The sequence below is a fragment of the Cebus imitator genome, unplaced genomic scaffold (genome assembly GCF_001604975.1).
Source record: "Cebus imitator isolate Cc_AM_T3 unplaced genomic scaffold, Cebus_imitator-1.0 Scaffold64, whole genome shotgun sequence".
Classification (NCBI taxonomy): Eukaryota; Metazoa; Chordata; class Mammalia; order Primates; family Cebidae; genus Cebus; species Cebus imitator.
The window spans coordinates 6,079,673-6,099,652 of NW_016107379.1; the positions used below are offsets into that span (position 1 = coordinate 6,079,673).

General features: G+C 52.3%; 1 protein-coding gene across 7 annotated transcripts in view; it reads left to right on the top strand.

Moving 5' to 3' along the window:
- The window catches only part of AKNA (AT-hook transcription factor), a 61,935-nt gene extending 43,815 nt beyond the window's left edge, over positions 1–18,120 (top strand). For all 7 annotated transcript variants that reach the window (XM_017530282.2, XM_037739177.1, XM_017530280.2 and 4 more), the window contains 9 exons: positions 718–929; positions 3,069–3,231; positions 6,456–6,632; positions 7,275–7,390; positions 8,353–8,499; positions 10,590–10,685; positions 12,211–12,327; positions 12,612–12,804; positions 16,927–18,120. In XM_017530282.2, coding sequence (XP_017385771.1) covers positions 718–929; positions 3,069–3,231; positions 6,456–6,632; positions 7,275–7,390; positions 8,353–8,499; positions 10,590–10,685; positions 12,211–12,327; positions 12,612–12,804; positions 16,927–17,179 — 1,474 coding nt within the window. In that variant the 3' untranslated portion in view covers positions 17,180–18,120. The remainder of the gene's footprint in view (positions 1–717; positions 930–3,068; positions 3,232–6,455; positions 6,633–7,274; positions 7,391–8,352; positions 8,500–10,589; positions 10,686–12,210; positions 12,328–12,611; positions 12,805–16,926) is intronic.
- The last annotated feature ends 1,860 nt before the right edge of the window (positions 18,121–19,980 follow it).

Genomic DNA, 19,980 nt, shown 5'->3' on the forward strand with positions numbered 1-19,980 from the left:
AAGATGAGGACAAAGGGCACTCAGGGTGGCTACATGGAACCCAAAGGGAAGGGAGAAGGCGGAGGGGACAGGGCTGAAGGGTAGAGGGATGGAGCCTCCAAAGCTGGGTGCAGGCCCTTCAGGAGGCCCACGTGGCAGCCCCAGGGTACATGAAAAGGAAGGATTAGAAGTCCTATTTTTTTCTTTTTGAGTTGGAGTCTCACTCTGTTGCCAGGCTGGAGTGCAGTGGCACAATCTCAGTTCACTGCAACCTCCACCTCCTGGTTCAAGTGATTCTCCTGCCTCAGCCTCCTGAGTAGCTGGGACTACAGGCATGCACCACCATGCCCAGCTAATTTTTGTATTTTTAGGAGAGACAGGGTTTAACCATATTGGTCAGGATGGTCTCGATCTCCTGACCTCGTGATCTGCCCACTTGAGCCTTCCAAAGTGCTGGGATTACAGGCATGAGCCACCGCGCCCGGCCTCTCTTTATGTCTTTATGTATTCTAAACATAAATTGAGCTTTATTATTTTGCATATTGGTTGGCCAGTGTACAGTTTACAAAGAAATGGGCATCCAATGTTTGTGTGTGTCCTTGGAAATAGGGTACCACCAGGGATGTGAAGTCACAAAGGGTGGGAGTGCATTGGGTTAGCGAGTGGAGGGGCTCAGATGCCACCTGAGCGTCTCGCTCTGTGTGACCTCCGTGTGTCGCTTCCTCCACGGTCCCCCAGCACAGCAGGGACATTAGCCCAGCCCTTCACCGCATCTGTGCCCAGGGATGGAGCCTCCTACCCCAAGGCCAGGGGTTCTCTGGTCCCCAGAAGAGCCACAGAGCCCAGCACACCCCGGAGCCGAGCACAGAGGCATCTCTCCTGCCCAAGTGGGCCTCTCCTTCAGAGGGTACCCAACTGCAGCCTGGAGCGGGCATTGGCCACAGAGATGGGTGAGTGCAGGAGTCTGGCCTGGCCAGAACTGTGTGGATTGAAACATCAAACAGAACAACTTGCGGAACCCTTTAGGATATAACATATCAGCCAGGTCCCTTGTACGGAAATTTGAAATTACAGATAAGGTGGGCAAAAGGGAACAAAAGAAAAAAAATACCCTGGAAACCATTAGTGCCGACGTTTTGGTGTAGAACCTGTGAGCTAGCTGTTTTCTGTGCCGATGTAAATGTGTGTTTATTTACACACACTCATGCACTGCATGACAACGTTTTGTTCAACAACAGACAGCATGTATGACTCAGCCTCCCAAGTAGCTGGGACTACAGGCACGCACCACCACATCCAGCTAATTTTTGCATTTTTAGTAGATACTTGGTTTCACCATGTTGGCCAGGCTGGTCTCGAACTCCTGACCTCAGGTGATCCACCGGCCTCGCCCTCTCAAAGTGCTGGGATTACAGGCATGAGCCACTGCACCCGGCCTGCACTGTACTTTTATAAATGACCTGCAGAGCAGCCCAGCCTTTAATTAAATTTTTTATTTGGAGATAATTGTAGATTCACATGCAGTTGTAAGAAATAATACACAGAGATCCCATGTGCCTTTGCTCAGTTTCCCCCAATGATAATATCTTGCAAAACTGTAATACAATGTCATAGCCAGATGTTGACAATGACACAGTGAAGATCCAGAATGTCCCATCACCACAAGGAGCGCCACGCTGCCCTTTCACAGCACCACTTCCCTCCTGCTTGCAGCCTGTCCTTAACCCCTGGTAACCACTAATCTGTCCTCCATTTCTATAATGTCATCATGTTAAGAATGTTTTATAAATAGAATCATACACTATGTAACCTGGGATTACATAGTACCCCAGGGATTGGCTTTTCACTCGGCATAATTCTCTGGACATTTACCTAGATTATTCTATGTATCAATAGTTAGCTCCTTTATATATTGGTGAGTAATATTCCAAGGATTTCATTGCTTTTATTTTTAATTCATGTATTGTTTTTAAGATGGGGTCTCGCTCTGTCACCCAGGCTGCAGTGCAGTAGCGCCATGATGGCTCACCGCAGCCTTGACCTCCCTAGGTCAAGCGAGTCTCCCTTTTCAGTCTCCCAAGTAGCTGGGACCAAAGGGGAGTACCTCCACATCCAGCTAATTTTTTTTTTTTTTTTGTATAATGTTTTTTTGCAGCAAAGATGGGATCTTTTTTTTTTTTTTTTGAGACGGAGTTTCGCTCTTGTTACCAGGCTGGAGTGCAATGGCGCGATCTCGGCTCACCGCAACCTCCACCTCCTGGGTTCAGGCAATTCTCCTGCCTCAGCCTCCTGAGTAGCTGGGATTACAGGCACATGCCACCATGCCCAGCTAATTTTTTGTATTTTTTTAGTAGAGACGGGGTTTCACCATGTTGACCAGGATGGTCTCGATCTCTTGACCTCGTGATCCACCCGCCTCGGCCTCCCAAAGTGCTGGGATTACAGGCGTGAGCCACCGCGCCCGGCCAAGATGGGATCTTTCTATATTACCTAGGCTAGCCTCGAACTCCCGGGCTCAAGCAATCCTCCCACCTCAGCCTCCCAGGGTGCTGGAATTACAGGCGTGAGCCACCGTATCTGGCCAGTTCATTGCTTTTAATGCATGGGCCAGATGAGTGGTTTTTAACCTTTGCTCACCCATCCCTTTGGGAGATTGGTTAAAAGTTATTAATGCCCTCCCCAGAAACACGCATACTGCACATGGAAAAAGGTGACTATAATTTCAGAGGAGGTTCTGAAGCCAGCCCCAGAACAACATGGTAAGGTGATCAAGTCTTAGGGACCCAAGTGAAGGAGCAATTAATTCTTTGCAGGGGGAGTTCCTGAAGACTTGGATGGTGTCATGGTGGGTGGGAGGAGGGGTTCTGGTTAGAAACAGCAGAGCAGGCCCAGCTCAGCACCCACACTCCCAGCAAAATTTAGATCTGGTTTGGAGGTCAGTGTGGGTCACTGGCCTCATCGGGAGCTTCCTTTGTGACCTTGAACTGGGCACTGCCGCTTCGTTTACCCCGTCATTCCACCTGCACGAGTGTGAGCTTGGAAGTTCTCTCTGCTTAAACTCACTTTGGGTTCTCTCTCTGCCTTCCTAGTGGTTCCTGGCTCGGAGTTTGAGGGGCATAAGCAGATTTCTGAACAGCTCCTTCCCAGCAAGACAATCAGCCCACCCCCAGCCCCTGCCCCAGCCGCTGCCCCTCTGCCCCGTGGACCAACAGAGACCATCCCCAACTTCCCACTCAACAGGGCAGAGCGAGAGTAAGTCAGACCCTTGGATCCTGGGGGTTCAAGCTCATCATCCAGATGGGAGTGTGATGTGAAGTGTTAGGGGTGGAGGTAGAGACCTGCCCGGCTCACACAGCTGCTGGTGGTGGGACCATGTGGGCCCAGGTGTCCTGCCTCCCAGCACCCGGCGGTTTCTGTGGGACCTCACTGACTAGGCATCAAGGACACTTCTCCAGCCAGTGGAAACTGACCTAAACAGTCACCTTTCTGGTGCTGAATCATCTCCCCTCTCTCCCCGTCATCTCCCTTCCAAGATAAGCCTGTCCTTTCCAGGGGTGTCTCTTCTGCCACTTGCACATTGATTGTATGAACCAAGAAGCTACTGCCTTCTGAGTTTTTCTTTTCTTTTTTTGGTCCATGTGTGTTTTTTCTAAGAAAGCTCCATTTCCTTGGTTGAACAGAAATGGTAAAATAGCTTGGTCGCTTCTCTTACATCTCCTCTTAGTTGCTTTTGGTCGATGATCACTCACATGTCCTTGCGGGAGGGGGTGAATATCTCAGGATGCGCTGGGGAGACTGCTTGGTGGTGACCCAGCCAAGGCTGCTTTGGCCCGAACAGTCACGAGGCTGTCATGTTGCCCACGTGCCAAGTTGTGTCCAGCTGCTGGCATCTGGCTTCCTTGCCTGAGTTTAGTAAGTCTGCCCCTGCAGCCTCCCCTGACATCAGGCTTGTTTCTCTATGGTATGCTGGGCCTTGGACAGAGTCTTGAATACAATAGTAGACAAGACTCTGTCCTAGGCCTCGTAAGCCTTACCATCTTACAGGATGGACACACGAAGAAACAGGCAGTGGCACCCCCACTGTGATGAGTACCATGATGGCAGAGGACTAAAGGACTGTGGGAACACAGAGAAGGAGCATCTAGTCCAGTTAGAGGCTTCAGGAAGGGCTTCCTGGAGGAAGTGGTATCTCAGCAGACATCAGAAGGAAGAGAGGTAGAAGAGTATCTCCAGCAGAGGGAATGGCATGTCCAGAGGTCTAGAGGTGAGAGAGTGCCCATCACCTGTGAGGAGCTAAATGGTCAGCCAGATCCTCTAGTGTGAGGTGGTGGGGTGCTGGGCAGTAAAGGAAGAGAGGGGTAGGTAGGAGAGACCTGTGAAAGATCCTGCCTGAAGGCCACGGGTAAGAGGAGACGTTCACTGCATGTTCCGTGAGGGCACAAAGGCTGTGAGGACAGGGAAGGGGATTTTAAGCAGGGCAGTAGTGTGAGCAGGTTGATGTTTTAGAGTTCTCTGTCCACCAGCAGGGTGAGAACAGGCCGAGAATCTGCTGAGAAGGCTGCCTCATCCAAGAGAGATGACGGGGTCTGGGTTCTCTAGGGAGGTCCCTGCAGAGGGAAGAAGGGATTCATTTGGGGAGAGATATTTTGGAAGTTGGGCCCATGACACTTGGTAGCTGATTAACTTCAGGGGCGTTCAGGGAAGGAGCAGGTCTAGAGGGGCTCAGATTTCTGTCTGGCCGGTTAGCTGGATGCTGATGCCAAGTGCAGAGGCGGGGGAGTAAGTTTGCCAAGAAAGATGAATTTTAAGTGCCAGCTGGCACTCAGCAAGAAACTAAAGAGTTAAATCAGGGAGACTGAGATACCCAAGTGACTGACTCATGCTCTGGCCTGGTAAGCCTTTTTTTTTTTTTTTTTTTGAAGACAGAGTCTCGCTCCATCGCCCAGGCTGGAGTGCAGTGGCACGATCTCTGCTCACTGCAACTTCTGCCTCCCAGGCTCAAGCGATTCTCCTGCCTCAGCCTCCCAAGTAGCTGGGATTACAGGCACATGCCACCACACCCAGCTAATTTTTGTATTTTTAGTAGAGAGGGGGTTTCACCATGTTGGCCAGGATGGTCTTGCTCTCCTGACCTCAGGTGATCCACCCACCTCGGCCTTCGAAAGTGCTGGGATTACAGGTGTGAGCCACCACACTGAGCCTTTTTTTAATGCCTTCTGACTGGGAGCCGGAGCTCTCCCTTGCAGGGGTTAACTGGGGGCGGGGAGATGTCACTCTCCAGTAGCCACCGCCCACCCCTTGCCCTCACGGCTTTGTCTCAGAAACACCAGCAGGCATCTCCCTGGGGATTGCCAAGGGAACCCACTGCCCTTGAACACACACGCTCAGTGCTAGGGCACAGCCAGAAAGAGGCCTCCACTCCTTCTGACACACTCATCTGAGTGCTCATGTCTGCTGGAGACAGCACCAGGAGACGCTCACCCACCAGTCCAGGGGCCACCAGGCAAGAACGGCCCCAATGGGAATTCCCACCCCAGACCAAGGGATAGATGTGGAACCTGCATCAGCTTGGAGGTTGAAGCTCTAACGCTGCTCCATGTTGGGGAGAAGGAGTCTTGTGGGGAGGGGTGTCTGGTTAGGATTATCTGCTGCAGTCCTAGCGATGCCCACAAAAGGAGACCCTGGAGATGCAGGGACTGACTGGAGAGAAATGCAAACAGGGTTTACTCCCTAAATGCTGGCGGCTGGAGGTAGGACCACGTTGGGAGTTTCACCAGGATTTACTACAGCCCTGCAGTCAGCTTCCAGCCTGCTCTCAGTCAGCCCTCCTGGGACAGGTGGGGCTAGGAAGCATCAAGGTGTCTCCTTGTCTGCTCTCCATGCACAGCGCTCTACTCTGCTCCCTCTCAAAGCCCAGATCCTCTGCAGTACTGTGTCCTGAGCGCCCACAAGGTGCAGGGGCTCAGGGGTTATCAGACAGGAAACCATTTCCTTCTTGCCTGCTGGCAGCTCACTGTCTGCACGGGGAGACAGTGGACAAGCATCTTCTGCTAGGTCTGGAGGGACGGGCTTGCACAGTGGTAGGGAAAGGAGCTGCACCTGGACAGAGAGTGAAGGTTGGTGTTTTACAGCGAACTGTAGCTAGGGCCCTCTCTCTCCTGCGTCCTCAGCTCCAGCTCAGGAATTTGTCACTGGTGTTTCTGGACAGCTATTCAGACCCTGTGTGTCACGCAGGGGAAACTTCAGAGGTTCTGTTCTGTTCACTGAATGCACAGGGACATGAACTCAGAAAGGATGTCAAGTTGTGTGCAAGAAAAGTGTTGCACAGGAAAGTTCTAGAATCATTTGGCAGCAGAGCTAGACCCTGTGCCTGCTGGGACGGGACAGAGGCTGCTGCGTCCTGGCACCCTCTGGGGTGGCTGCAGCTCGGTTCCCCATGCCTCTGTTCTTTGTTTCTGTGTCCACTCCTACCCCAGCCAGGCCATCCGCGAGCTGCAAGAGGAGGTGTCCCGGCTCCGCCTGCGGCTGGAGGACAGCCTGCATCGGGCACCCCAGGATAGCCCGACTCGCCCAGCGTTTGCCTTTGACCGCCCCACCCGGACCCGCGGCCGGCCAGCGGACTCCCCAGCCCCCTGGGGCTCCCATTATGGCAGGTGGGTGACCTCAAAACTCCTACCTCTGTGTCCTGGTGGCAGCCATGGAAGATAGTCTTGGCTGGCCTCTGGCTGTCCCCAGACATATGGACTCAGGCACTGTCACATCCTTCTCTCACTCATTCACTCATTCATTCATTCACTGTTCCATTTGTTCACTGTGGAGGATTTGATGCACAGAAGAATATATAAACCTCTGTGTTAACAATAGAGAACAATGCAATGAATATCCCCGGGCCCGCCACCCAGCCAAAGAGTTAGAACGTTGCCAGGATGCCTACCCTCTCACCCACTAATTTGGTGTTGGTTCATTTATGACAATAACATAAAATCAGCTGGCTTCTTTTGAGTGTTTTTATGGGAGGGCACTCGATGAAGAGTTTTATGAACATTTTCTCATTCATCTTTTCATAACCCTCTGAGGTAATTGCTCTCATTATCCCCATTTGACAGATGGGGAGACTGAGGATCAGAGAGGCTCAGAGCCATATTCTGTGAGACTGACTTCAGAGTCTTTGGCTTTGACTTTTATACTCTTCCTTCCATTGTGTTAGAAGAATTTCTCCAGGCTGAGCTTCTCACAAATCCCTTTAAAGGCCACACAAAACCTCGTCCAATGACATATCTCTTTCCTTTTGCTAGTAAATCCACAGAGAGATTGTCTGGGGAGCCTAGAGGTGAAGAGCAGACGGTCTCCGCAGGAAGGCGGCGAGCCAGGTCTTCCTCAGTGCCTCGGGAGGTGCCCCGACTGTCCCTGAGTAAGTGACCACCTGCCAAGGCCGATTTCTGGAGGCCACAGTCTGAGCATGTTGGCTCAGTGGTCAGGGACCACAGCAACAGCATTCAAGGAAACTTGGAGAAGGGTTTTTGTGCATCTGTTTTAGGATATCATAGTGCTGTGAAGCGCAGTGCACTTCAATTTTTTTTAGACAGTGTTTTGCTCTTGTCACCCAGGCTGGAGTGCAATGGCCGATCTCGGCTCACTGCAAACTCCGCCTCCTGGGTTCAAGTGATTCTCCTGCCTTAGTCTCCCAAGTAGCTGGGATTACAGGCATGTGCCACCAGGCCTGGCTAATTTTTGCATTTTTAGTAGAGACGGGGTTTCTCCATGTTGGTCAGGCTGGTCTTGAACTCCTGATCTCAGGTGATCCGCCCACCTTGGCCTCCCAAAGTGCTGGGATTACAGGTGTGAGCCATCGCGCCTCACCAGCACAGTGCACTTCTAATATACGGCACACCTACTGTGTGCAGGGTGTCTGTAAGGGCTTTGTAGCTGCCATCTTGCTTAACCTCCACTGCAAGATGGTCATATTATCCACATTCCACAGATAAGGATGCCGAAGCCCAGGGAGTAGGGGGGACGTGCTGAAGGATCCAGGCCCTGGAGTCAGTAGCCAGGATCAGCCGAGCTCCCTCCACTTGTCCTTGGCCGAGTTGTTTACCTGCTCTGAGCAGTTAAAGGGACAGCTCACCATGTAGTTATAAAGTGTCCACCTCATGGGATTGCTGTGAAGGCACCCGACACAGCACACACAGTGTCTAGACTAGCGCTTGGCATGGGGGCAGGGTTCTGGAAATGTCAGCTGTTACTCCTAAGGGGCAGATTGGGGATTAAAACCCAGACATCCGCCCCAGAGCCTGAACTCATGATACACCCACTCCTTGAGGTATGTGACCCCCACCCCTTGCCCCCTCTGATGCCCTACTTTTTCCACCCCAGGTTCAGACTCTGAGTTGCCCCCCCGGCCACTGTTCTCTGAGAAGAGCAGGACCACTGAGGACAGTCCACGGGCAGCGCGGGACAGAAAGAGAGGGGGTGGCAGTGCTGGATGGTCAGACAGGGTCACCTTCCGGGGCCAATACACAGGTAGGTCAGGAGGGAGGGCCGGGATGGGTGCAGCCCCTGGTGGGGGCGGAGGTCTCCTCTGTTATGAGAAGCTTTTTCCATATGCCCAGTGGGTCATTCAAATATCATTTTCTGTCTGTTCCATGATATAAAAGCCAGCAGGAAGCATTGTCTTCATGAATCTCTGCGCATTTGTTCATTCATTCATTCATTCATTCACTCATTCAGCAAACGCTTTCTGATGCCTCCCCTTCACTACGGCCCACGCTTGGTTCTGGGAAGCCTGTTCAGCTGGTCGATCCTAAATTAGTTTCTGATCACCTGCTCTTTCCCAGCTCAGAGCATACAGGGTGGACCCTGACTTGGGTATACCATTTGCATATACCATTGAGTACACCTGGCTTCCTTCAAGTTCTCATTTCCAGAGGGCACTTGTATCTCAGGAAGTCGGCACCTGGTGCAGAGTAGACTTGAGATGACAAATGGTAGCATTTCAAGTGCTTAACATTTAAAAAAAATATATATGGGCCGGATATGGTGGCCCATGCCTGTAATCCCAGCACTTTGGGAGGCCGAGGCGGGAGGATCACCTGAGATCAGTAGTTCAAGACCAGCCTGGCTAATGTGGCGAAACCCTGTCTCTACTAAAAATACAAAAAAATTAGCCGGGTGTGGTGGCAGGCACCTGTAATCCCAGCTATTTGGGAGGCTTAGGAACGAGAATTGCTTGAACCTGTGAGGCAGAGGTTGCGGTGAGCTGCGATTGCACCACTGCACTCCAACCTGGGTGACAGTGGAACTCCATTTCAAAAAAAAAAAAAAAAAAAAATATATATATATATATATATATATATGTATATAGTTCTCACCTTCATGAATCTGACTGTGTAGCAGAGAAGACGATAACCAATAGGTAATTATGGTAAAGGCAACGTCTTTCACTGACACCTTGCGGAGGAGGGAGGGCTGCTGACCTCAGATTCTGGGGACAAGGCAGGAAGGCAGAGGCACATCTCGGCTCCATGGAGCATAGTGAGGGAGTCAACAGAGGCCAAGGAGTTAGAAGCAAGAGTTGCAGGAGCGCCTCCCAGCTCACCGGACAACCTCTCTGTGGATTTACTAGCAAAAGGAAAGAGAGATGATGTCGTTGGATGAGGTTTTGCGCAGCCTTTAAAGGTGATCTCAACCCTTAAAGGTGAGCTCAACCTGGAGAAGTGCTTCTAACACAATGAGAGGAAGACAGTATACAAGTCAAAACCGGACTCTGAAGTCAGTCTCACAGAAAGTGGCTGTGAGCCTCTCTGACCCTCAGTTTCCACATCTGTTGCGTGGGGAAAATAATAGCAATGACCTTCAGTGCCAGAAAGCCAGAACAGCACAGGAGGGAAATGAGATGATGAGACCTCTCCACCGTGGCTTCAGGTGTCACGTAGAAGGCCTTATTTAAAGCTCAGGGATGGATAGGCAGGAGGTGGTGGGGCTGGGTGAGAAGGCCACAGTCCCTCCAGCTTTCTCATAACATCAAGTGCTTTACATCTGCCAGGCACTGGGCGGAGCACGGCGTGGATACGGCCCCATTCAGTCCTCCCTACAGGCCTGTGAAATGGGCGCTACGTTTATCCACACATTACGGCCACTCAGCATGGAGGCGAAAACGCCACTGACCCCATGCCCGAGCCATTAGATCCAAACCAGCAAGTTGGGGTGTGGGGAACAGCATCACTTGTTAATTTCTTATTGTTGCTTTGCTTATCATTTCTTCCTGGCCTGCCTTCCAGTCCTGACTTAGCCTGGGTGTGTTGGTTGCTACTGGATGTCATCTGGCTCTGGGATCTGAGATGAAACAGAATAGGCATCTGGAAAAAGCTTGCAATAAACAGACACAAAAATGTGTGGTGACATATATGTGTATATGTATGTCAGTCATACTCATATATATACATATTTTACACATGATGTGTGTATGCACACTCACAGGTGCGCACATGAGAGAGACACAGAGACTATTATAACCATTTGGAGGAAGAGGAAAAAGATCATTATTCCAGAATCCTCCTCGATTTTGCATCATCTAGAGGGCTGATACTGACAGTTCTGATTCCTTTCCCCAGGCCACGAATACCATGTTCTGTCCCCTAAGGCGGTCCCAAAAGGCAATGGCACAGTCTCCTGTCCCCACTGCCGGCCCGTCAGGACCCAGAATGCAGGTAAGGAATGGTACCTGGAAATCTGTCCCAGGCAGCCGCAACTGCAGCTTCTTGCCCTCAGGGAAGTGTGCACGGGACCAGATCTGGCCTGCCCTGAACTCAGTGGTGGGTTACAGGGACAGACCAGGGAACAGGATTTTTCTGGGTGTCCTGTCATCTCATCTGCTGCTCCAGGCGCTGTTGCCTGAAGCCACCTCCTTGATTTAACAAGTTCCCGAAGGGTCCTGATAGATGGGCTCTAGGCAGCAGGGGAACTGGCGTCAGTGATTATGTCTTATTCTCCCCTCCACCCTCCCTTCGCCCCTCATACTTTCCCCCAAGCCCACAGGGAGGAGTGGCTGGATCTGCCCAAGCGATCAGAGAATTCAGGCAATGGCTTCTAGTCCCAGTTCTGCCACTGACTTGCTGTGTGACCTTAGGCCAGTTCCTTGACTTCTCTGTGCCTTGGCCACCACATCTCTAATGAAAGGATTGGAAGAGATGGTTTCTAGGCCTTTTCAAGCAATGGTGATGATGATGACTGATGATAACAAGCTGCTGTTTATTAAGTCCCTCTGTATAGAGGGTGTCATGTTAAGGGTTTTGCATACATTAACCCTCACAGTTCTGTGAAGTAAGTACTCAGTACTATTATATCCATGTTATAGGCAAGGACAGCAAGGCTCAGAGAGATTAAGTAACTTGCCCAACAGCTCACAGCTTACAAGTGGTGGTGGAAACAGGATTTGAACCCAGGTCTTTGTGACTGCAGAGCCCCACCTCTTTACCACTATGCCCTACCTGTGGTAGCATTAGAGTCCTGCATTCATTCATTCATTCCTTCAGCACCCACCCCGATGGGGCCCTGGGCCCTGTCCCCCAGGAACACAAGGCAGAGTGGCCAGAGGTGGGATAGGCGAACACAAGCAGGGCTGGGGGGTACCTGACTCTGCCTGGCGGGGTGGGAGGGCTTCCCAGAAGGAGTGGTGGTTGAGCCAAGGCATGAAAGAGAAACAGAGCAGCCCTGGAACTCACCCAGGTGTGGCACTGGGGATTTGTGTGGGAAGAGAACAATGGTGCCCACTCTCCTCTGCTCCCATAGGCCTCTACTAACATCCCTGGTTCCCCCGAGGAGTGTTCTGGGAACCTGACAGGTGGAGAATGGGTCTGTCTTACTGTGGGTAGGGGGAAATGGAGGTGGGCTGCATTTGGGAGAGCCCAGGCTTACGATCCAAGGACCACTGCTTCCCAGCTCTGAGACCTTGGCAAATTATTTGATGTCATGGAGCCTCAGTTTCCCCATCTGTAAAGTTGGCGGGGGGAGGAGGAAGACAGTAGCTAGCCCAGTGGCTTGTAGGATTTGATAAAATAATGAGAGGGCCTGGCTCGTCAAATGCTTGCTCTCACTGTCATGGTTGTGGTCACTATCATCACCCAGATGGAGGCAGCCTGTCCCCTCCACAGTGGACCCGAGGAGTCCACTGCAGAAGACCGATCTGATGATGTAGACGTAATCCTGCCCTGACATCTCTCCCTCCTCTTCCAGGCGGTGCTGCCACAGGAGACCCACTGGGACCACCTCCTGCTGATACCCTTCAGTGTCCCCTGTGTGGTCGAGTTGGGTCTCCCCCGGACGGAGATGGCCCAGGCTCAGCCACCTCTGGTAGGGACAAACGCTTCATTTCTTCTCTTAGCCAGACCCTCAGCTCTCCTTGACCAGGGTTTGGGGACCTGGGTGAGTTTAGCTGGGGCGGCTGCTCTCCCCGTCTGGGACAGAGCAATCGGGGCAGAGGATTTGTTCCCCAAAGAGAGGCCTCCCCAGCGTGGAGTCTCACAGGGGAGGGCCTGTCTGGCTCTCACGTGGGAAGGGCTGGGTGGACCCTGCATCTTTGGCTGCATCTGGCCAAGTGGTCAGACTGTCTCTCTCTGCTCTTCCCTCCCTGGTAGGGGCAGAGAAGGCCACCACGAGAAGAAAAGCACCATCAACTCCCAGCCCCAAGCAGAGGGGCAAGCAGGCGGGGTTGTCGCCATGCCCACCCTCTGGACTGTGGTACCTGGCGGCTGCGCCCCCAGCACCAGCCCCTCCGGCCTTTGCCTACATCTCCTCGGTGCCTGTCATGCCTTATCCACCAGCCGCTGTGTAAGAGCCTTTCATTCTGACCTTCCCAGCCCCTTTGTATAGCTCACTGAATATGTTAGCATTCGGACCTGTGTGGGGCGGCTGAGATGCAGTGCACTCCTCCTGTGTTTTATTACTGCGTGGATAATACGCAGCAGGAGCCCAGCACTTACATAGTCACTCAACAAACCCAAGTACCAAGGAGAGTGCTTAGCCCTGGGACCAGCAGTGAAGGGAACCAGGAAGAGGGAGGGCCCTGCCCTCTGGGAGCTTCTAACTTTGTGGAGACTGAGAATCCTAACCATCTTCCCTTTTCCTTGTGGGTTTTCTCAGCAAGTAAGTGATGACCACTGTTGTTTTTTAAGTAGACTTTATTTTTTAGAACAGCTTTGATTTATAAGGAAATTGAGCAGCTAGTCTAGAGAGATTCCCACACACCTCCTCACTCCTGCACAGTTTCCTCTGTTGTTAACATCTTACATCGGCACATTGGCTATGCCAGTGAAGCACTGTTCATACATTATTAGAAACTGAAGTCCATGGTTTATTCAGGCCTCCTCTGTTTTCCTCCAAAGCCCTTTTTCTATCCCAAGATCCCATCCACAGTCCCACATGGTGTGTGATTGTCATGCCTTGTTAGGCTCCTCTCAGCCGTGACAGTTTCCCACAGTTCTTTGTTTTTGATAACGTGGACAGCTTTGAGGAGTCCTGGTCGGGTATATTGTAGGACTTTTTGCATAGATTCTGGACATAACGTCAGTCAAGCCAGGAGAGGCAGGGAAGCCAAGACGGTAGTGGCTTGAGTTTGGAGCTGGCCAGAGCGACGTTGGAGTCCCATCTGCCCCCTAGTAGCACTGTGGCCCTGGCAAAGTCACTTCCTCTCCAAGCCTCAACTTCCCCATCTGTTAAATGGGGGAAGAATCTGAACCGTGTATTTAATTCTGTGTGTGAGGATTGAGTGCGGCACAGGGCAGGAGCTGGATGAGATGTATGTGGAGTCTGCGGTGCCGGGTGAGCACGTGCTCCCTGCTGAGCACACAGTAGCTTTGCCATCCCAGAGAATGTTGCTATTGCTCAGCCTGGTCACTAATAGGAAGAAAAAGGAGTAAAACTGGGTTCAAGATGATAGGATTGTGCAGGGGACCAAAACCCAGACCCCGGAAGTAGGAAATCTATCTTCTTGTCTTCAGCTGTCAGCAGCTGCTTCTCTGCCTGCTTCCCTTGCTGGGAAATGGGTCGATTGGGACTGACACCTTCAGTGCCTGTGTTGCCGGAAGCCTGTAAGTGTAGGCAGTGAGGGCCTGAGTCACGGGGAGGGCTGGTGCTTGGTGGAGCAGGGACCCCAGGCACCATCCAGCCCTGTTCTCTATTCGGGGACCAGGCCTATAAATGTGCTTTAAAATTTTTTTTATTTATGTATATTTTCTGAGATAGGGTCTTGATTTGTCGCCCAGGCTGGAGTGCAGTGGTGCCATCTCGGCTTACTGCAACCTCTGCCTCCTGGGTTCAAGTGATTCTCATGCCTCAGCCTCTGGGACTACAGGAATGCACCACCACACTCGGCTAATTATTTTGGTATTTTTGATAGAGCAGGGGTTTTGCCACTTTGGCCAAGCTGATCTTGACCACCTGGCCTCAGGTGATCTGCCCACCTCGGCCTCCCAAAGAGCTGGGATTACAAGGCGCGAGCCATCACGCCTGGTCTGTAAATGTCCTTTCTTGCTGCCCTCTCAGCTGAGTCTGAGCAAGTACTTAAGGGATCTTCCACTCCAGCAACGTTGAGGCCCCGTGCCGCATGCCCAGACCTCCAGCAGACATGGGGGAGAGCACCTGCCCATGTTCTGACTCATTGGGTGGGAAAGGTTTTGCCTGGAATTCACCATGGAGTCTTTACTTCTCCCGAGGCCCCATTCCACATTCTTCCAGGCTCTGGCCTGTAGGCAGAACTAACCAGGTTGCTGTTTCCAAGTTAGGATGGGTGGGTTATACCTATGCCTCAGTTTCCTCCTCTGCAAAATGGGTTGTGGTGAGGATTGAATGAATTAATGCATGGAAAGCCCATAATACATAGAAGTTGGCCAATGACAATGGTGCTTCTAATGCTGCTAGAATGTGGGCTGGTGGCATCCTGAAGTTTCTCCAGCTGCTGGTCAGCCGGACTGAGCGGGCTCCGTGGCTGAGGCCAGTGCAGTTTGGAAAGTGGAGTGGGCCTGTGCTGCCCCCTGCTGGGCAGCTGCCCCGTAGGCCCTGCAGCCAAGGCTTTCCAGCCCAGAGGGACTTTTTCAGTGTCTGCCCTAGGGGAGAGTTTTGGGTAACTTTCAGTCCAAGCTGGCCATCAAATTAACAGAAGGTGGGGGTGTATGAGAACCCAGTCCAGACAGTCCCCGCTTTTACAATGGTTCAATTTATGATTTTTCGACTTTACGGTGGGTTTATAGGGACATAACCCCCCTGTAATTTGAGGAGCCTCTGTAGTTACGTACACCAGACTATCCCTAGAGGAAGGAGTGCAGGCTGCTGTTTATGGGATCGGGGAAGCCCATTCATTCAGTTCAGATTATTTTTATCAGCATCTGCTGCTTGCCAGTTAGCACAGGTTAGAGATACAGGGAGAGTCAGGGCTGGGTGCGAACCCATGGCTGCCCCTTCCAGCTCTCTGACCCTGGGTCTTAGGAGCTCACATTTATAGAACACTTACCGTGGCCTGGAAGTGCCAGGCTTTTTACCTGAATTTTCCATGGGCTCTGAACTGAGAGGTTGCTAACTGTGGTTGTTTTAGGTGGGAAAACAGAGGCCTTGCAAAGTGACTTAGCTTGTCCAGAGTCACATGGCTAGCCTAGCAGAATGGTTGGCATTTGGGGTGGGCCGCCAGGGCCTGAGCTGCTAAGGCCGTCATGTTCTTCTGCCTCCTGACTCACTTAGCGTCTCTGAGCTCCACTATGCTCATCTGTAAAACAAAGATGAAGGCACCAGGTGGTACATGGGTACCTGGGCTAGGCTCTGGGTTTAACTGTTGGAGGAACTGCCAGACTGTCCTCCACAGTGGCTGCACCGTTTACATTCCCACCAGCAGTGCGGAGGGTTCCAGTGTCTCCACACCCTTGTCAACACTGGTCGCTATCTGTCCTTTTTGATTTTAGCCAGCTTAGGTGTGTGGAGTGGTTTCACTTTGCATTTCCTGCTGGCTGATGGTGCACATCTTTTCACGTGTGTATCATTTGTTTGAATGTCTCCTTTGGAGGAATGTCTGTTTGGATCATCTGTTGTTACACACTGGACAGTAGTGTAACTTAGAAAGTGGGTGCTCAGGAGTAAAGCCAGACTTCACAGTGTGCCAAGTGAGATGCCAGTGAGTGACTCCGCCAAGGCCTCCTAAACTTGTGCCCCTTTATCACCCCCCCCCCCGCCACACATGCTTTATTCAACAATGCAGAGGCCACACCCCCTCTTCCCACTGCTGGTTTCCTGGAACCCTAAACTTAGTGGCCCTGATAGATGCCATTGCCATTTCTTAAGGAAATCTGTGCTTCATCTCAATAGGCTTGTCAGCTCATTCCCACAGCACTTTAAAACCGCACCCCACATTCCTGTAGGACTGGGCTGGGAAGGATGCCCTTCCCCTCCCTTCCCAGGATACCTGGGGCCAGACCCTCCCGCTCCTGCAGAATTCCTATTATTATTATTATTGCCTTTCTCCAGCACCCCATGCTTGGCAAATGGAACTCCCAGATATTCTCCAATGAGGGGACTTTGCTGTCAAGCCTGGGGTGACCCTGGGCTTCCCAAGATCCGGCTCCAAGAAGGTTGCAGGAGTCCATGTTTTCTCGTCCCACTGTAACCCCAGAGCCTGGCACACTAGATGGGCGGTCAGTCACTGTGAGATGAACAGGTGGATTGAACTTCCTGTCCTGGAACACCTGTTCTGGGTCAGGCACACGTGTTGTTATCTTCCTTCATCTTTCCAAGAAATCCCTCGATGTGTGCCCATTATTCCCATTTTAGAGGTAGAGAAGTTGAGAGACCCAGAGAGTAGGGCCCAGCGGCCCAGCTGGGATGTAGAAGGGGGTTGACCCCACACGCGGTGCTCCTCGGCTCGTTCCCAGCCTCCCCACGTGTAATGAACCCACTCACTTCTCCCTGCAGGTACTATGCGCCCGCAGGACCTACCTCAGCCCGACCAGCTGCCGAGTGGCCCCCCACAGCCTCTCCCCCGCCAGCCCGGGGGCACCGGCACTCCATCCAGCTCGACCTGGGCGACCTGGAGGAGCTCAACAAGGCCCTGAGCCGGGCCGTGCAGGCTGCCGAGAGCGTCCGCTCCACCACCAGGCAGATGAGCCGCTCGCTGTCGGCCGACCTGCGCCAGGCTCACAGCCTGCAGGGCTCCTGCCTCTTCTGACTTCACTGGGGGCCCAGAGACAGATGAGTGGGTGGGTGGGCAGGTGGCCGCCAGGCCAGGAGCGGGCTGGAACTGCTGAGGCCCGGAAGGCCCGCATAGTTTCTCACCAGGAGAGTATCCCTCCAGCACAGACCCCGCCTGCTCAGTCCCTGTGCTTTCCGAGTGGAGGGGGTGCCAGCTCAATCACCAAGAGATGTGACTTTCCAGGAGCACCTGCCCCTCACAGAGGTGCTGTGAGCGAGGCCCGCCTACGTCCGGGCAGAGCCTCTGACAGTCTCTCCTGGTCCTGCACGTGTCCCCCTGCAGCTAATAATAGGCATTTTATATACAGATGGACAGATATTTTTTTAAACTGGGGAGTTTTCCTGATCTTGGGTCCTCCTTAGGAGGCCAGACAAGAAAGGAAAGGCGTACGGTTTCTGGAGCACACCTGTCCCCCATGTGACCAGTCACTCTGGGGCAAGCACCTCTGGAAGGGCACAGCTGGAGACCTTTCTCCTAGTGACTGGCAGTCAGTGGGGCATTTTACGATGTCAGAGCCCCAGGCTGACATGCGTCCAGCTTCTCCATGGCAGCAGAGGCCTTCCCCGTGGGCCTGCTGGGATGGAGGCAAGCTACGAAGCACCCAGGACGCCGTCCACTGTAGTCCCTCTCAGTACCTCATGCAAGGTCCCCAGCTTCTCCTAGGATCCCAGTGGCATTTATCAGTGGCCAGCTACCTGCCAGGCCTGGGCTGGGGTACGGTCTGTGGCCATAAGGCTAGGCCGCCTCCCGCACCCCCACCCCATGGCAGCACATACCTCTGCATTTCTGGAATGTGTGTGCATCAATGATGTTTGTATATTTGAGGCATTTAAAAATCTATTTTCGTTACAAGGGCAAATGAAGAATGAATATTGATCTTAAAATAAGAAAAGAAGACAAAAAAATACCCAGAGCCATGTGTGTCTGTGGTGTGTGTCATTAACTTTGCCTTCTAGGCTGGGCATGGTGGCTCACGCCTGTAATCCCAGCACTTTGGGAGTCTAGGGTGACAAGATCACGAGGTCAGGAGTTCGAGACCAGCCTGACCAACGTGGTGAAACCCTGTGTCTACTAAAAGTAGAAAAATGAGCCGGGCATCATGTCATGTGCCTATGGTCCCAGCTACTCGGGAGGCTGAAGCAGGAGAATCATTTGAACCCGCAGGCCGAGGTTGCAGTGAGCTGAGATCAGGCCACTGTACCCCACCCTGGGTGACAGAGTGAGACTCCATCTAAAAAACAAAAAACAACAACAAAAAAACCTTTTGCCTTCTAAAGTCAAGTTTATGGGGTGGAAGATTTGATGCCCAGCCCAACTCTTTCCCAGGAGACCTGTTGGGTGCCTGCCTGCCTCCCTCTGGTGGCGTCCGTTTCTCCAGTGTTTCCCATCTGCGTATCTAAGAATCATAAATCTTTCAGCTGCAGAGGGCTTTGAGGTAGGGCTGCCTAGCCAAGTCCCTTTTGACTGAGGCCGGAGATGTTCATGAGGCTCACGTCGGGTTGGCATCTACGAGAGTGTGGACCTTGACTCTCCCCAGTGCTCCTTCAACAGCGAACAGCAGCTGCCATTTAGGGAGCACCTCCTAGCCCCTGATCCCTGTGCTAAGCGCTGGGCCTGTCCTGCTTCACACAGCCCACATGCTAGCCCTCAAGACCCTACCATGTCCCCCCTTTTACTGATGAGGAGAGAGGTTCCACTGGGCCATCTGCCCAGACTGGTTCGGGAGAGAGCCTGGGTTTGAACTCACATTGGTCTGAGTCCAAAGTCCACATTCTTTGTAATGTGTGTTTTTTGCTTCCTATACCCCCATGATTTTTTTTCTCTTCACCTCCTGCTGCTGCTTTCTGTGGGTTTTCCTTCCAGCTTCACTTCTCGCCTCCCTCGCTTCTCCCTGTCCTGCCCACCACGACTCATTTCTGTTTCCTTTTTCAGCGGATCCTCCTCAGTAGGGTTGAAAATGGTGTCTCACTGAAGGTAATACTGAAATGGAAAAGACTGGGTAGTTTATTTTTTAAAAAGAAGTTTAATTGACTCACAGTTCCACAGGCTTCACAGGAAGCATGGCTGGGAGACCTCAGGAAACTTACAATCATGGTGGAATCAAGTCCCTTCTTCACAATGCAGCAGGAGAGAGAGAGATTGAGAGAGAGAGAGACAGAGAGAGAGAGAGAGCACGAAGGGGGAAGGGCTACACACTTTTAAGCAACCAGATCTCATGAGAAACAGCACTCAGGGGATGATGCTAAAGAATCAGAAACCACCCCCATGTTCTTGTACGTTCTGAACCTTCAGTTTCAGGCCATTCTGGGGCCCCAGAGGCTGCTTTGTCCACTTGCATTCTGAGGACATCAGCATGGCATCCCTAGCCTCCGTGTTGTGGACATAGCAGTGGTTTGGGTGCTGAGCAAAGGGTGCTGGGGTCTTGGGCCTGTGGAGCTTGGCTGTTGGGACAGGAGATACAAAGGGGAGTGGTACCTGAGGACACAGGATTGGACCCCTGAGTGTCAGGGCTTTGGGCTAATGGTCCTGTCACCCTGGGTGGCATAGGCAGCTGCACACGCAGAATTGCTCCAACAACTCAGCCCAACTTTTCTGCCACTGGAAGGGAGCTGCTTCCCTCACGTAACAAGAGGCTGTCCATCGTGAGCCCCGAGGTCTGGGTGAGGCCAGCCCTTCGTGGCATGTGTCACTGAGTGGGTCTTGTCTTGGGCTTGGCTCCACCTCGGGGCTCTACATTTGCAAGATGTCAGCTGATTTCCAGGGACTGGCCTCACCCT